General features: G+C 39.6%; 2 protein-coding genes across 11 annotated transcripts; both read left to right on the top strand.

Annotated features, from left to right (window-relative positions):
* Positions 1 to 27: 27 nt before the first annotated feature.
* On the top strand, positions 28 to 16,406 carry LOC105199709 (potassium channel subfamily K member 18). 10 transcript variants are annotated; one of them, XM_026139515.2, is made up of 7 exons: positions 28 to 1,618; positions 1,764 to 2,114; positions 13,129 to 13,641; positions 13,870 to 14,224; positions 14,414 to 14,817; positions 15,151 to 15,598; positions 16,179 to 16,335. In XM_026139515.2, exons 3-7 carry the CDS (start codon positions 13,360 to 13,362, stop codon positions 16,298 to 16,300), a joined length of 1,611 nt encoding a protein of 536 aa, XP_025995300.1. In that variant the 5' UTR covers positions 28 to 1,618; positions 1,764 to 2,114; positions 13,129 to 13,359; the 3' UTR covers positions 16,301 to 16,335. The 10 variants fall into 10 exon arrangements, with proteins under 10 accessions (XP_025995300.1, XP_025995299.1, XP_025995295.1 ...); XM_026139514.2 differs by having other exon boundaries at positions 30 to 268; positions 1,960 to 2,114; positions 16,176 to 16,406; XM_026139510.2 differs by having other exon boundaries at positions 30 to 268; positions 16,176 to 16,406.
* LOC113004897 (protein prickle) lies at positions 16,301 to 17,445 on the top strand (the record flags this gene model as incomplete). The annotated part of the gene is made up of 1 exon (XM_026139521.2): positions 16,301 to 17,445. A coding segment is annotated over one exon (684 nt), but the record flags the coding sequence as incomplete, so codon positions are not given.
* Positions 17,446 to 18,030: the final 585 nt, after the last annotated feature.

Raw genomic sequence — 18,030 nt, 5'->3', positions numbered from 1 at the left:
CCTGCGCCGCCACTACGGGGGTGCGTCCGTACGTAAAAGCCGGCGTACGCTCCTCGCGAACGACGACTCGTTCGCTGTCATCGCTCGGCTCAGTCTCCTCGTCTCGTATTTCACTCGTATTTCTCGAATAGGACGAACTTTATCCGCGGCCGCGATCTCTCGCCGAGCATCGAATCGCGCTCTATTCGGCCGTTTGCCAGTGACAGTTTGGACCGTCGAATCGGCTCGATAACCACCAGCTCTCCGAGTCTCAACTCGACGTATCTCAGTGAGTTGAGATATGACAATTGTTTAAAACGTGAAAAGTTTATTGGATTACGCTCGAGTGTATTCGTCACGAAAAGTCGAGTCTAAGCTCCAGCCCTCTAGGAAGGATTCGCGGACTCGGATAGACAACCGCAAACGAGAACACTCGCCGCCGCGGCGCCGTCCTCGCCTCGTCCATCTCCATGGACTCTCTAGTCGAGTTCGATTGAGCCCGCGTACGTCCGGGACACGGACCCTTTAGTACCAAGTATAGCGGCAAAGGAGAGAAATGGCAAGGGGCGTTCAATCGATTCGGAACGACTCGATCGTCAATCCTTTTTAATCGCGAAAACATGCTCAAGGATTCGCAGGATGGCTCGCAGCTTTGCCACCCTCTCTCTCTCTCTCTCTCTCTTTCTCTCGCTTACCAATTTGTTGTAACAATTTGACAATGACTCTTTTACAGTGATTTTACAGACAAGAGCTATCGCTCGTATCGATTTCTAAAAGATAAAACAAGAGAGTGAGTAATGTCACATCTTTGATTCATCAAATAGAAACTTTTTGCACCATGCAAACGATATAAAGATAATTAAATTTTTATAACCTCTGTAATGTGTAATTACTTGCTATAAGGAATATAATCGATCGAGCTGAATTACAATGGAATCAGAGATTATGACACAATGCTTGACAAGAAAGCGTACATAATCTACAAACGCGTCTTTAAATTTTCCAATTTTTATCAACTCAGAGCTTCGTAATTCATAATTGAACATTGAATTATTTGATTCGCGACTTATTCAATTCTTAAATATATTTCAAACGCTTAAAATTAATCATCTCTAATGTCGTTGGACAACCATTGGATTGAGCAGTGATTTTTCACAAGTGACGTTTCGGGATAAAGAGCGATGTGTGTCATCGTTCTTCGATGATGACTCAAAGAGAGTTTTTTCAATAATGATCCCTCGCCGTTATCGCGGTGGGCGGCGGGCGACGATCCAAGAATGGATATGAATTGTTAAATAAATCGCAAATGATAATCAATGTGGAGAGAGAGAATAATCAGTGATCAACCGCGAGCCGCGAGCTGCGAGCAGTGAGCAGTGAGCCGCGACTTTCCATGCTTTTTGAGAAAACCAAGGACAAAGAAATGGGATAACGAAACACGTTGTCTCGAGATGCATCTTGCTCCGTTTCGGGAGCAATCGAGCAGCGGCGACGAGTCGCTCTCTTCGGGCCAGTCGACTCATCCATCGAATACAAGTCGACGATTGTAGTCAGTCGTGAACCGTAAGTGATACGGGTCAATCGGAATCAGACGTACGCCGCGCTATCGCGAACGACCGCGAGTGATGCGGCGAGTGATGTGGGTTATATATACATATCTACATATGTATTTGCATGTATCGTATATCCTGCATGCGCTCATGTCGATCGTAACGAGACATTAGTGATAAGTGTATATATATATATATATATATATATATATATATATATATATATATATATAGCAATTATAGAGCTAGAAACTGCGTATCTCCTATCTCCTGTCTCACTGCCAAACGAAGACAGACGGTTAATACGAGACGCGCAATGCAATTCCATCGCATTCTATATATAATATACGTATACACGATGGTGTCAAAATATTACGACAGCGGATTGAAAAGATAGACGTGAATCGTTTGAAATAGTCGACCCTTCTAGGCGTGATTGCGCGAAAATAACTAACGTCTCTTCGACGGTAAACGAGTCGTTCCATTCGAGAGGTGTGTGCTGATATGTTGCGCAAAATCACCGTGGGAATTTGAAGACCGCCGTCGGATAGAGCGTAAAGAGCGATCGCTACCAAAAGTTGAATGGTAAGTTATGGGATAACAACCAAGCGTGTCTTCCAACATGTTTCGCGAAGCGACCATGCACAGCGCATTAGGAACAACGCGATGTATTTTTTTTTTTACTATTTCTCTATCCCTCTTGTGCGAATTGGAAACATTACGACCGTCAAAAAGAAAAGCACATCTTTGCTCTATCATTTGGTAGGTTGCGACCGGCGGCGACCTATCAAATGTTTTGCGTTTGGTATTACACATTTAAATATATTTGAAAAATTGTCAAAGTATATATACGTAGGGTATTCTGAATTTTTCAAACATCCCTTTGTTTCAAGCTAGTTTCTCCAGTATTAACAATGTTGTTTCTTGTAAGTAAAATAATGGCCTTCTCTAAATCCTTTTATCACTATCACTGACATTATTTTATTTAGAATGACGAGTATCATCTCGATCGTCGTTGACAAGTTCTTGCTGATAAAAACGTATATGCGAAAAGAACGTTCAACACAAAACCTGATAGGGATGTAAAGGACGTGTAACGTATATACGTCATGTGAACAGTAGAGGGAAGTGTGTCAAGCAGAATTTTCTCCTCCCCTCCCCCCTCTCTCTCTCTCTCTCTCTCTCTCTCTCTCTTATCATTCAACGTTTATACCCGCGTGATTAAAATTAGCGAGACAATTTTGTTTCTCTCAGCAAGGTTAATCCTTGCTTCCTGATAAGAGCAGCCTCAATAATGAACGTGCGATAAGCGATGCTTTCGAGGATTAAAATAGGAATTTGTGAGTATGTTTATAGATAGTAGATTTCTACTTATCTCTCGAGAGCTTCATGCGTGAAAACTGTTCTAGGGAGAGATTGATGCGGCACTCGACAAAATTTGCATTCGCTTACATTTCTTCTTACGTAGAGAGTCGCAAGAAATTCAAATATCACGTTTCCTGAAAGTATAACCGAAATTCAATTTAGCGAGTAAAATCAAATTTAAAAGCGTTTGTCTTTCCGCGGCCTGATAGCCTACTCGTGCAACATTTAACGTCGAATATCGAGAATTACGAGCTTTGCGCGAAGTTGATTAAATTTTTAACATCTCGTTTTAGCAAATGATAAACAGAAATGTATCAAACGAATGAGCGCAAATGCAAGCAAAAATTCATATTTTATGGCAAATTTTCAAGTTTACGAACATTACGAACATTGCACTTTCGAATCCCAAGCTTGTGAAATGATGCTCTCTCTCATTTTCTCGACGTTTGACAAGTGAATCAAACTAGCCCATCTTTTCTTTTACGTTTGAAGAAATTCCTCTTTCTTTCAAGTGATTTGTGCTATAAATATAAATTTCGTCCTGTTCTTTTATTTCTCCCGAAGCAAGACTCGGCTCACGAGCTCTCGAGGCACAAATTTTCTACTTCAATTCCGTCTTTTCGACATAAATTTCGTCTCTTAAAATTTTTATTTTAAATTTAAAATTGTTTCTTTTGTACATATTTTTTATAATTATTTTACTTTCATACGTTCGTCTTTTTTGCTTGAGCAATGCGATAGTACTTAAAAAATATTTTTCTGGTCTGGCGTAATATTACATGTCGACTGCCGACTCGCCGGTGAAATTTGAGTAAAGGCGCAGGTGTTGCTGCAGGCAACTAGATAATTCATAATGTCGAAACGCGTATAGTTGTCACTTTGCCCTACAAAATTCCCCTTGGGTATTCCTTTGTAAGAATCTTTTATTTCCTTCCTACTTCTCTCTCTCTCTCTTTCTCTCTCTCCTCTTTGTTCTTTCTACCTCATTTTTCTCGGACAAAACTTTATATCGAGAAACCGCATAAGGAGTCTTTTAAAGCGATTGGTTTCATTCGTGCGATATAAAATTTTCAGATATTCTCTCAAGAAAGACTATTCTTGAAAAAGATATATTATGTAGGACATATAGTATATGGCCGCATATAACGCTATGTCACATTTATGACGAAACACGTCGATGATTCGCGAAAGGAAAGAATGCGCGAATGTATTTTTTGCCTTATCTCGTACCTTCTTTATTCTTGATAAAAAGATAAATGCTATTAAATAGCTCAAAAATGTAATATAATATGTATATACAACAACTTTATTGTATATATTATATAATATACAATAGCTGAATAAAGAAACGATATAAAATTAATTTTTTTATATAAAAGATTACACAATACTTGCACCGATTACTCAACTTTGCACCTTAACATTATAGCTCTCTGATGCTATAATGTTCGCATGCGTATAACATCTAGTCAAAGGTACGCAATGCGATAAAACCGGCCACTTGAAAATAAATCGGCTAGACTTATTTGTTCGATCGTTCGTTTGCCTATACACTGAAGAATTCATCCCCTTTCTCATAATAGATATCCTGTTAGTTAGAGAAATGTTTGGGATATAAACAACGGTCCCGTCCACGTCCGATGGAATATGATACATTGCGCGAACGAGCTATCATGCGTGGCCAGTATATGCGTTTTAATTAACATCGTCAAACGTGGACTACTCTTTCTCTTCCTCCCTCCCTCCCTCCCTCTTCGCGTCACCAGCGATAATCCCGTTAATTTCATAGCGTAGAGGCGTAGAGAGAGCAAGTCGATTGAATAAATTTTTCGATTGAAAACCACATCTCGTGCGAATTAATTACAAAAATGCATAGATTGCGCGATCTCACTGGCGCGCTCGACCGCCGCGATTTTTCAGAAGCCGCGTTCCATTTTCAACGACGAATGATATACGTTTTGTTGTCGCTCTCGACGGAAGCCATTGGGAAAAAAGCTCATTCACGGATGCATCGCGGTGATTTAATAGATTCCAAAGACGTTATTATTATTATTATTATTATTATTATTATTACGTTGTCATTTCCAAGTAACACGCGTGGCGTATCGTTCAACTAAATTAATACTCAATTGTGATGCGTGTAAGTGTATTCATTGAGAGATATAGAAACCTGCCAATTTTTTTTTTTATTTCTATGCAACATTTTTATCACGATAATTAAATAAAATTCTTGTCCTTTTAATTTGACTATTTTTTTATTATATTATTGTGCAATTTTGTTTTCCAAGTCATCACATTCAGTTTGACAATTTTGCATTTTTAAATAAGAGGAATAATGGGAAAAAAATTTGTCTATTGCAAAAAAAGAATTTTTAGTGCAAGAATAAGGAAAACGTAGTGGATAACCGAGAAACTGCGAGTCGTCTCTTATCCATCGTCAAATAAGAGAAAAAAAGTTGAAAAACTCTGAAAAGAACAAAACAAATTCACTCGAGCACAGGCTAGGAACGTAGCTAGATTTTTACTGCATAACATCACAACGGAAAGAAAGATTGGGATAATGAATCAAAGATGTGGTAAAAAAAGACGACGATAGTTAGTGTAGACAAATTCATGTTTAATTTGTCCAAAACGCAAGTTTCAATTTATATTTTTTTCTTTTTTTCTTACTTTTCATATTTCAGAGAAAGTGTGTGTGTGTGTGTGTGTGTGTGTGTGTGTGTGTGTGTGTGTGTGAGAGAGAGAGAGAGAGAGAGAGAGAGAGAGAGAGAGAGAGAGAGAGAGAAGGGGGAAATCGATACAGGATCTTTTCAATTTAAAATAAAGTTTGTCTAATTATAATTATAATGTACTTATATTATGCTTTAATGTATGTTCTTTCTAAGCTTATTATAAAACTAATTTTAATTTTCCTAATATTACGGTATTTTTATTATGAGTAAATTTATTTAAATTTTTTAAAAATTCTCTTTCTTCTCTTTGACATATACTCGTATGTCACTGTTTTTAATGAAATTTTACTTTTTAACAAAATAAATCAAAATGTGCATTTTCATCCCTATTTATAATCCCGTTGAAAAGGAAATTACGAGAGAAATTTGAGGTAAAATTGTCGTTTCCTTTTCTCTTAGTTTTCATTTAGGCCAGCGCACCTTCTATTATTCACTGCGAATCGCAGGGCTGAATCACCAAGATAAATCAGATTCTCGATGACAAGAAAAATCCTGAAAGAGGCGTAGAATCAACGAGATTAAGACTTTAACTGTTACTCGATGAATGCGGGGATTAAACATGGTCTCGTTCGTTCCACTCTACACACTCTACACACTCTACACTGTTTCAAAATTATTATGACATTTCGTATTCTCTTAAAAAAATTGCAACACAAGATGGCATTTTCTAAAAACAATTTTCTTAAATAAATAAATAAAAAAAGATTAAAGTTTATTGAAGAATATATTATAGAAATATCGATTGAGTTTGAGAAGTTTGAGAGCATAAATTTTCTATATATGCATTAAATTTTTTTTCCTGTACAAAGGAACAAAACTTAATTAGGCATTCACGTCCTTCGTTCGTCGTCCTTCGTCATCGATTCTACTGTAACGATTTACCTTAATTACTTTTATTAATCGTATCACTCGATACATATTATTGTCGTTTTTCTATTAAATATCATCGTTTCAGCTAAACTTCCAATTCGACGATTAAATAGGAAGATCGTTTCAAATCCTTCCTATTCTTCGTAAAAGATTATTTAACAGAGTGTTAATGATGAATATTTTTGCTTAAAAATTTAATTAAACGTAACGTTAGGTCTTAAAATTGCATTAAAAAATCGGTATTTATCAAATTCATCATCTCTCAAAACAGGATCTCTTCACTTGAGAGTTAATTGAAAAGTCATGGTTAAACCTGAGAGATCTGAGTTTGGTTCAAATAGATCTTGTGCGTCTCACTAGCTGCGGACATGCACCTATTTAACTAGGTAGTCTCCGTGGAAGTGATCAGAGGGAGATTCAGTTGAGCACATCTCTCTCTCTCTCTCTCTCTTCTTCTCGTCATCGACCCTCGCACCGACCTCTACGCCTCCAACTGCCGCTCAGCTATCGATTGCGAGACGCCGGGCCGCGCCGCGCCGCGCCGCGCCGCGCCAGGACCCCGAGTAAGCACCCTCTCGACATTCTCTCTCTCTCTCTCTCTCTCTCTCTCTCTATTTCTATCTCTCGTCATCTCTCGCTTACTTGTGCTAACTCGTTACGCGGTGCTACGTTTCCTATCAACCACCGTGCTGTACAACGTGCCTATCTATAGAGTGGCTCATGTACCACTACGAGCATAAATTCCAATTAAGCGTGGTCCGCTACTTATAGAGGATGGAATTCCTTCCTAGTTGTCGCGCCAATGGACATCCGCTCGATGCGTACGGTACTATCCTTTCTTTTAAGGATTTCTTAAAGAAATTTTCTTCCCCAAAAATTATAATCGATATTGCTTTTGATACGTTCAACGTTTTCTAATCCATTTCATTTCTAGTAGAAACTGATAAATTGAGCTGAAAGATATCGAGTAAAGTAATTAACTTTTGCACGAGGGTACAAAAATTATAACGTATCTTCTTTTTATTTATACCTTATTGATTTCTTCTGCTTCTATTTGAGTATTAATTTTAATTTTTAATTTTGATAATAAAACTGTTTAATATTAGAATATGAACATTCTTTCTCGTCCTTCTCTTCCTTCGTCATACTAATTAATTAATTCATAAAGTTGTAATCGGTTAAACATTCAAATTGACTTCGATACTCTTCGATTCATTTTATATAAAGTTTCATTCAATATAAATTCTTAATTTAAAATTCAACTAAACATTTTAGGAAAAGATATTAAGAGAAGAGATTAGTATTATAATTTAACATTATTTCTTATGACAATTGTAACCGATCACGTCATGTATAGTAATTTATAGCATTAATAGTAGTCGTGTTATCAATATTTAATAATTAATCGGGCTTCAAATTGGATATTAGAGTCACTGGAGAAGGACGCGGCAAGCAAGCCGCTTGTATTATGCGATGCTACCCTAAGTATGGCTATAGCGGATGGTGAGATATATTGTACTACGCTTCACACACAAATTCCAATTAAACGCCCGGAATTCCTTTCGCGTGCCAATCGATTACTACGACAATGTAACTGCAGAGTTGAGAGATGCGTATATTACTCCTCGGAAACTGTCAGTGTAGTCTAGAAGTATCTTACGTCTGACGGTAACTGCGATCTCTTTGTGATGTTGTAGTAAATATGTGACGGTAAGTGCATAGTTTGCATCTTCGTATCGTGAATTCGGAATCGTATACGTCTCTCTCTCTCTCTCTCTCTCTCTCTCTCTCTTTATCATTGTAATAGAGAGATACAAAACACGTTTCGCCTTTACAAACTTTTAATATACGTATGTACAGAAATCCTTTCTTGCTCCGCGCGCGCGCGTGTTTGTGTGTGTGAAACAAAAATAAATAAATCGAGCAAAACTGCAAAACGATTGATTAGTTTTCGAAAAAGTATTATGATGTATGTACACAATTACTTTTGAAAATTAAATGTTAAAAATTTATGATAAAACATAAAACGGACTATGAACCAAAACGTACCATAATCAATTTGGGTTTGAAATCTAATCTAATTTAATTTAAAGAATTAACTGTAATCATTCAAAATTATCAAGATGAAAGATGAAAGAAATAATTTCTATGTTTAATATTATTTATTAAGTTTCTTTGTACAAATTTAATAACTATCTACACAATTAGAAGCGGAAAAATATTAAATCTTTACGATATAGACAGTAGAGTTTAAAAACGTAAAATTTATTTATAATTAAAATAAAATAATTATCAATAATTATAAAATCAAGATATTTACAAAAAATAATTAATATCAAATAAAAAAAAATTAAAAAAAAAAATTTAAAACTATGAAAAAGTAAACTTTAAATTTATTAAGGGATTGTAAGCATAAGGATATTTTTTATACAAACATTTTAATTGAAAACGTTCGTTTCAATGAAATAACAACTCTGAAAAGCGGAGATTACTAAAAGTCTAAAGACTAGTAAGCTTTCTGCAAATGTTAGGTGAGTATAGTTTGTCTAGAAATGGGAAGCGCGCGAGATCGGCCATCGACGGTATCGATATTGGAAAATCATTTATCCCGTCTACTCCACGTGACGCGGGCACACCTTGACTTTTGACAGACCCGAATCGCTGCCTCGCTACGCTATGCCTCCTCGTAGACAGCCTAATGCATTCCGCCTAGGGCTGACTTGGGCTATACGTCAACGTCACGAAGCTTTATGCATAATATATAATACGCGGGAGGCTCTATTCGATATTTTGACACACAAGTGGCACGCAATCTGAAATATTAAAGATTTTTTTGTTTGACGATTATATTTTTCAGCTCGTGCGCAATGGCATATAAATGGGCAATTTGATTTCCAATTAAACCAATGCTCTGGCCAATATATTTGATGCAATTGAAATATTTAAAACTGATCCAAGTTGCCGATTACATCTTCTTAAAACTCATATAATAAAAATGAAAAAATGTGTGTCGTATATTTTATTTAAAACTTAACACGCAAATACAAATGATATTTTGACGGTGTTAAATATTATTAAATATCATTAATAAATTAATAAACAATTATTTCTATCACTGTTTTGTATTTAAAAAAAAGTGAAATGAGAAATAGTGTTTCATTTTTATATTGATAAAATTAGATTATTATTATTACCGAGAGAGCACTACTTTAATTAAAGATTATTACTAGCGAGAGGATTTAACAATTTAACCCGCGAAAATCGGACAATCCAGAGATCTACTCCAATCATACTTTTTTCACAGTTCAATATTTCGTACCCTACGTTAAAGATCTTTGGCTTAGTATTTGCCGCAGGAAAATTTGTTTTACGTATCAACTTGAATTAATCCATCATTTTTAATTAAAATACAAGTTAATCCTATCACATTTATTATTTAATGTAGATACGGAAAAAAAATTCAAATTTATTTTCATGCTCAATCGCTTGCATTATGACAATGCCATAATAGCCGATAGCGCAATTATGTGATATTTGTTCACGCGTATATTTCAATTAAATGAATGTTTATGGAATGTTTATCGACGCACACTAATGCCAATCAATGTAACGAACATTTGGCGATAACAGCACATACGTATATACATATATACATATGTGCAAACTATAAAAGATAGTCTAAAATTTCTGATTAATTTTCATTAGTGTTTCTCCTATCCTTTTGCATTGACATTGCAAATATAATCTTTCCTCAATAAAGATACGATAAAGAACGTTTTATTTCTCATCACACTCTAAATTTTTGATAGAATAATGTTCAAGTTTTTTTAAGTTGTAACTTGTTCTTAAAATGACGACTAAGATGCTGACATTTCTACGTGTATCTGCAATCGAGAAATTCTTGTTTTCGTCAAAAGAGAAAAATCTATTTTAAATTCCGACATACCGTCTATAGAATACATGTGTATTTCCAAAGCTATTTGTTTTTGAACCTACAGTACATCATACGGTATCAAGTTATCTGGAACAGCGTGTTCCAGCTTTTTTCGGAAAAATGCTTCCGGCGTTTTCACAGCGATCACAATCACTCACGCGCTTTGTGAAAGCGCGCGTTAAATGGTAAAAGAAAAAAAAAAATAGTAATTTAGATATCTTATCGATTTATGCTTGAGAGAAAAAAGAAAAAAAAAGTTATATTTTTGAGACAAGAAGGCGACGTACTAAAATATATTATAGCAAGAATACGTCGTGATTTAGCGATTCTGATTCAATAATTTTGTTAAATTGCAGACTCCATTGAAATCTAACACTGTAACACGCAAAAATGAAAACAAAAATATTGGTCCAAAAAAATGTTTAGCGATTTATACGACATATCTAGGCTGCATTCCAAAATTCACCGTCAGTATTAAAAATCTATAATTCACATAACGTATACTATAAATTTCCAGTACTATAGCTGTGATTTTCGGTATGCACCACCCCTACTAGGATACATGGCATCCTTTTACATATATGTATATGTGTGTGTATGTGTACCAACGTATCTCTCTCTCTCTCTCTCTCTCTCTCTCTCTCTCTCTCTCTCTCTCCGTCTCTCTGACGTTGTCAGACAGGACGTGACGTAGAGGGTGGCGAAAGCAGCCGTACGGCACGACGACCCACATTCCGTCGAATTTAATTTCATGCCTTATCGCTAGTAGCCGTGGTACAATGCTTCAACTGGGACGGATCTCTTTCTCGCGCGCGCGCGCGCGCGAGCACAAATGTAAGCGTGAAACTATAGCGTACTATACAACTATACACGTATACGCGTATACGCATATGCACACATCCGTTGTTAATGGTGTCATACGCACGCCTGACGCCATGTGCTTCGCTCTTTACCCTTCTCGTCGCACATTCTATTTATATATCTCTCCTCTATTCTCTCTCAGACAGAGTTCTCTTTTCGTTTTCCTCCCCCTCCCCCTACCCTCTCTTAAAATTTTTAAAAATATTCTATTATTAATACAATAATAATTTACTTTACTACTAAAGTAAAGAGAAATTTGTTAAAAATACATCTCGCGTATTTAGACTCTTTTTCATCTTTGTCGTAGTAAGATAAAAAAAAATTAATATTCTCTAGTTAAATTTTAATTATTGAATGTAGATTGATTTTCAGAGCAACTGTTCTATTTCTTTTATTTTTAATTCGAACATGTAATTCGTCACGTTTATCTAACCGTGTAGAAGATATCTGTTTCTCGTTTTACACGTCAAGACGAGACACGAAGCGAGTAGCTCGTCGTTGATGCTCTTCACATCTCGAAAATCTAACACATACTTATTCAAAACTCGCGAGACATCCTCCTCTTCGATCTACATACGCGTTCCCTTCATCTTGACCCTTCTCTCTCTCTCTCTCTCTCTCTCTCTCTCTCTTTCTCTCTCACCCTCTTTCATTCTCTCTGTTTCTCAGTCATTTACATTTCTATCGCGGTCTAGGATAGCGCGCGAATTCGCGTTTCATGTCTCTGCCTCGCGCTTTTGCCATCGCTTCTCAGTTCTCCGCTTTTCTCTCAGTTCCAGCGTGTCGAGTGTCGAGTCGCGCAAGTGGGCCTATTATGCATCCTGTGCATCTGATGTACGCGTTTCTGCAACGAGCCAGTGAATGTATACCGAGGGTCGATCGTGCGGCTGGCTATTTCTGCGCGTGTTCCGACTTTACACATTCCGACGAATGCTTTATCAGATATATGGGGTACGGGGGCTGACTGACGGAACGGGGTACGCGCCATCGGGTCTCGCGTCGACGGAATAAAAGTCCTTTGTAAACTGTGAGCTATCGAAACAGAAATAGATGATAAAACTGTGTGTTCCTAATTAATTCCTTACAAGTATACTTTTCTCTCATACTTTATTTAATCTTAATTATGTACGTTAAATTACGTTATTTTATTACATGTACAAGTATGCGCATCCATTTAAAACCGAAAATTAACTTATCGAATGTTTATATCTTTTTTTATCAAGGTGACTCTAGTATCTTATTGTCAGTTACAGAATTTATTTTTATAGACGACGAATCTCACGTACGACGATAAGTTTAGGTCACAAATAGTAGCCTATATTTACAGTTACGTTAGAAATAATAAACTTGTCGCATACGCCATAGGAATGTTTAAACGACGAGTTTATTTTTTTTTTCACCCACGTGCACGTTGAGTCCTCGTTTCGCACGAACGTGAAACGAAGGAGCTATAAGGAAGATGATTAATACTCCTCCATAACGAATCAATTAATCGAAAAGATTAATCGATTGTGCGTCGATCGCACAGTCGTTTCAAACTCCTACTTTACTCCTTACTAAGAGATTAGAAACTTTATCGGATTGAAACGAAAATGATTAGGGGACAGCAAAATGTGCCGTTACCGATTATAATTATCACTTTGAGCGCGTGCATCCGCAAATATTTTCCTCATATTTTCTTTAAGCGATGGCGATATCGGCAAGAGAAATATCGTTCGTGCTGCCCACAGACAGTGCGCATCCATTTAGGAATTATTTACAGCTACCTTGATCTACCTACTTTAAATCTTCCTGTTAGACAAATACTTGATCGCGTATTGTCGCAATCGTGATGCAGGTCAAGCAGCCCCGGTTCCGGATGAATGGCGATGGCGACAGAGACGGAGACGGCCGTAGTACGGCGACGGTAGTAGAACGACGTTAGAACATTACCGCTTGCGGCTGCAGCTGCGGCGTCATCGGTCGCTGCACCTGCAGCTGCGGTGGCGGTGACGGCGCGGCGGCGGCGGCAGCGGCGACGACGACGACGACGACGACAACGACGACGATTTAATCAGAGAGTGAAACGATGCAGAACGCTGGCGATTATTATCAAAGGGCGCCGAGATGTTGTCCGGGTAGAAACGCCAACAGCAACAGCGGTAACAACAACAACAATAGCGCGAGCAGTGGCGGCGGCGGCGGCGCGGTGCGAGGCGCGGAGCTGCTTTGCTGCTGTTGCAGCTGTAGCACCGCTACTTCCACCAAAACTCCGGGACTATTGGCGAGCCTTGGCGTATGTGTGCTCGTTCTCGGCTACACCCTGCTCGGCGCGTTCGCCTTTATGGCCCTCGAGGGAGACCTCAAATCGGTGAGCGGTCGGAATCAACGACGATTAACGCACCGCTCGACTATAGCTCGAGATTAGTTAATTTCGCGTCTAGCTTAATTTTCCACAAATTGTGAAATAAAAAAAGACGAAATTAACGTTGATCGACGTTTATCGCCAATAATATTGCTCCTCTGACTATTCGATTTATTTTATTCTAGAAATTTGACTCCTAAATTAGAAAATAATAATTGTGTTTTTCCTGCACAGGATTCGCTTAGCGAGATTGCCGCATCAAAACCTGATGGAGTTTCCTACGTGCTGCCTAACCTCGAGAACGACTCCACCGCTATGGAATTGAGAGCACGCACGGTCGAGAAGCTATGGAGCATCACCGAGGATCTCAACGTTCTCTACAAGGAGAATTGGACTCGCCTGGCGGCCCGAGAGGTCCTCGAGTTCCAGGAGAATTTAGCTCGCGGCCTCAGGCGCACCTCCTACGAACAAACGCCACCGTTGTCTCCGCGGTCCAGAGAGCATCACGCGGACAGCAGACGACTGCACGGTCGACGATGGACTTTCAGTAGTAGCCTGCTGTATTCTCTGACGTTAATTACGACTATAGGTACTTACTACTCGTTGAAATTTGAAACGATCGCGTTGGAAAGGATGGTGGGCGGCGGCGGCGGCGACGGCGACTTGAATAGATTATAATAGATAAATCTTGCGTCGTCCGCCGATTATTAACTCGTTGCTATTACCATTAAGTATTTACTCTCCCGTAAGCGAGTCGAAACGATCGTTTTGTTTTCAGGATACGGTAGCGTAGCGCCACGCACAGTCTGGGGTCGGCTGATCACTATAGTTTACGCTTTAGCGGGAATCCCGCTCATGTTGGTCTACCTAAGTACAGTGGGCGACGTGCTTGCCCGAAGTTTTCGTCGTCTTTACGGACGCGTGTGTCGACGGCCGCGTAACTGCGCGCGAAAGCAGCAACCGCCGCCGCCGCCACCGCCAGTCGGCGGCATAATGACCAAGCCGTATCGCTACGACAATCACGTGGAGACCAAGGGAGGCGGCGGATGCAACTACTACTCGGCGAGCAGGGAAAGCTCTTGCGACGATCTCGGTATCCGCAGCACCGGCAGCGCGATCCTGCTCGACTGCGGCAGCGAGGGTCTTTTGCACGCGACCACCAGTTCGACAGCTGCGCTTCAGGTAACGTCCCCCCGTAACCATCCCCCGTGTGTCGCGTCTCGTTTCTCAATTCCATCCGAAAGATCCAAGGATCCAAGATCCTCTCCGAGATAAAAAAATAACGACTCGTTCTTGCGTTCCTCTCGTGTACGCGCGAGACATCATCGTGTCGCGTTTGCGTTAAAAGTTGTGCATGCTCCAAAGTAATTGCTGTCACCGATGAATTAATATACCATCTGGTCTTTGCCATCTTTACTATTGTAATATATAATTATAGAATTATAAAATTCTCTTCTAGAATTATAGAATTCACCCTCTGGGTTTCAAGTCGTGACAAATAGCTCTTTCTCACAGGACGTGACAACGGGTAACGGCAAGCGACACTTTCACCCGTGCTCGCTCTCCTTATCATCGACCTCGTCACCGGCGTACATGCTGGAGAGCAACCCCGTCAGGATACCGATCAGCTTGTGCCTGGCGATAATGCTGGTGTATATATGCGGCGGTGCGGTCATGTTCAACCGTCTGGAAGGCTGGAGCTTGTTGGAGGGCGGATACTTTTGCTTCACCAGCCTTGGTACGATCGGCTTTGGGGACCTGATGCCAGTAGGGCGTAACGCGCCCACCACCACCCTGGAGGAGCTCAGCTTGTGCGCCTGTTCGCTCTACATCCTCGCCGGGATGGGCCTGATCGCCATGTGCTTCAACCTCGTCCAGGAGGAGGTGGTACGCGTGGTCAGGGTCTTCGGTAGAACCTGCGGCATGTCGTCGGGCGTGGTGGTCGGACCTATCGGTGGTACAGGTATCCCTGATGAAGGCATTCGGTGGGGAATCAACGATCAAAGTCTTCTCTACGAGAGATAGATAGATAGATAGATAGATAGATATATCATATATATATATATATATATATATATATATATATATATATATATATATAGAGAGAGAGAGAGAGAGAGAGAGAGAGAGAGAGCGCATCGTGAACCGTTGATTATCTTAACGACGCGCGACGCGACGCATTTCATCGTCACACAGTTGTCGCGTTTAAAAATAAAAAAAAATAAAAACTGCACCTAACCAGAGCAAATATACAAGAAAATTCTGTAACAATTAGCTCGATACCTAACCGATATATCATCATCGATTAAACGTAATCGCTACGTTGCGAAAAACGGTTCTATCCTCCGAGTGCCCCGTTGCTTTACGCTTTACGCTTTACGCTAGTAAAAGTTGTCGTCTTTACCAATGCCAATCGCGACCGAAGAAACTGAGAATTTTCGAAAAGTACGATCGAAAAGTACACAGCTGGTGGTGGTTGTATGACCGCCGAGACGAGTGGCAGTCACGAGTCACGCGTGGTCCCTCTCTTTTTCTTGCAGCAGGCGCCGCCATTTCCGGTCTCAAAGTCGACCTCGATGACGGAGGCGGCACCAGCGATTCGCGATTGTCCGAACAAGAAGAGGAGGCGATCGCCATGTCGATGGTGCCGGCGGCCGGTTCCTGACAGCATCAGGCCAGGAGCCCCGGTGACGGCAAGCTCCTGGCCCACTCCTCCAACACTGCCGTAAAGTTGTCGCCGGGCCATCATTCGACGCTACCGCGCAAGAAGACGTTGCCGCTGACGGATGCCACCGTCGGCGGCAGAACGACGAGCAACTCGTCGTCCTCGGCAACCAGCGTTCAGCAACAACAGTTTCAACGGGGCCAGCCGTTAAGAAGAAGCTGTTTATCGCCGACGCAGCAGCAACAGCAACAACAATTGCCTCCTCCTCCTCCTCCTCATCATCATCCTCATCATCATCAACAACAGCAACAACACCGACAGCAGGACAGTTCGTTGCACTTTGAATACTTTGTACCGCGCAGCGTGAGCGAATTCAATCTCGCAGCCGCTGTGACAGACGTGGCGGTGCCACCGCCACCTCCCGTAACGTCGGTTCTCAGGCCTCCATCGGCGATCGTACCGCCGGCGCCGGTTGCGACCGGAGTGATCGGTACCACCAGTCAAACGCGATTGTTGGACGGTAGCAGCAGCGGTGGTGGCGGTGGCGGTGGCGGTGGTGGCTGCAACACCGCTACCAGAAGTCGTGAGAAAATGGTTACGTTCGAGGATGAGGGGGTCAGTTGCGGAGTTACCTCGACACCCACTAGAAAGAACTTGCCCACTCTAGATAACGTTTTTATGTGACGTGTGCCGCAGATTTCACGAATGATGAAGCGCTTGCTCTGCTGCGGATGGATCAGAGCCTCGGAATTTCCATACCTCGAGTCTAAAGAGACGAGCGATTCGTCGAAATGTCGATCGATAGTCGGCCGAGTGTCATTCGGTAATAACGGGAGAAAAATTAAACGAATATGAGAATTATTTCTACGTCGAATAAATGAATAAATGAATAAATGTAAAAAATAACTGTGATTGACTGATATTAGCGATTGAGACGTCTTTCGACATTTTTGTAAAAATAAAAAAAAATTACTAATCGAACGTATTCTCAATAAGATAACTCAACAACTCTAGTTGATATAAAAATAGTCATATCCGATTATATTCTGAAACATAAATACCAAATAAAAAACGAAAACCTATTCACAGTTTACATAAATTCCAATTAAAAAGCAAAAAGAATACGAAAGAAAGACACAGAGAAACGAGAAGACAGGAAAAGAGATATCGGTAATACCTTTGAAAAAGACTGCATATCCATATAATGCGATAATATGGAAATTAGTATATTAGTACGACAAATACCAAATGTGGCAGAGTGTGGAAACTGCTAACGATTGATGAACAAAAACTCTAAACAGAATATGATATCAGGAAATATTTTGTTCGCGGATAAAACATTTATTGCAAACGATTTAGTGTGAGTTTTCGGCACTAAGGACTTTTGTCTTGTCACCACGTAAGAAGATTGCCTAAATGATAGTAATATCCAAAACAATATTTATAAAAGATGCTTAAAAAACATCTGGCGGATATTTCAATTTTTCAGATATCTCTTAAATATCTCTCGGACATCGTTGAGACATACTTGTGTTGGTTTTAGAATCATTTGTCTAATAAATTTTGTAAGAAACTATATATATATATATATATATATATATATATATATATATGTGTGTGTATATACATGTATATATAGCTTTTTACAAAATTTATTAGACAAATGATTCTATATATTCTATTTAGTTTTATATTTTTTTTTTATTTGACGCCACGCACAGTAACTATAT

The sequence above is a fragment of the Solenopsis invicta genome, chromosome 15 (assembly GCF_016802725.1).
Source record: "Solenopsis invicta isolate M01_SB chromosome 15, UNIL_Sinv_3.0, whole genome shotgun sequence".
NCBI lineage: Eukaryota > Metazoa > Arthropoda > Insecta > Hymenoptera > Formicidae > Solenopsis > Solenopsis invicta.
The sequence above is the reverse complement of the archived record's forward strand: the minus strand, read 5'-3'. Positions and strand labels throughout refer to the sequence as shown.

Excerpts from the sequence above, each read along its gene's own strand:
- LOC105199709 (XM_026139514.2), top strand. The coding sequence starts at position 13,360 with ATGCAGAACGCTGGCGATTATTATCAAAGGGCGCCGAGATGTTGTCCG. Across the intron at positions 14,225-14,413 it reads GACGTTAATTACGACTATAG|GATACGGTAGCGTAGCGCCA; the intron begins GTACTTACTACT and ends TTTTGTTTTCAG. Across the intron at positions 15,599-16,175 it reads CGGACCTATCGGTGGTACAG|CAGGCGCCGCCATTTCCGGT; the intron begins GTATCCCTGATG and ends TTTTTCTTGCAG.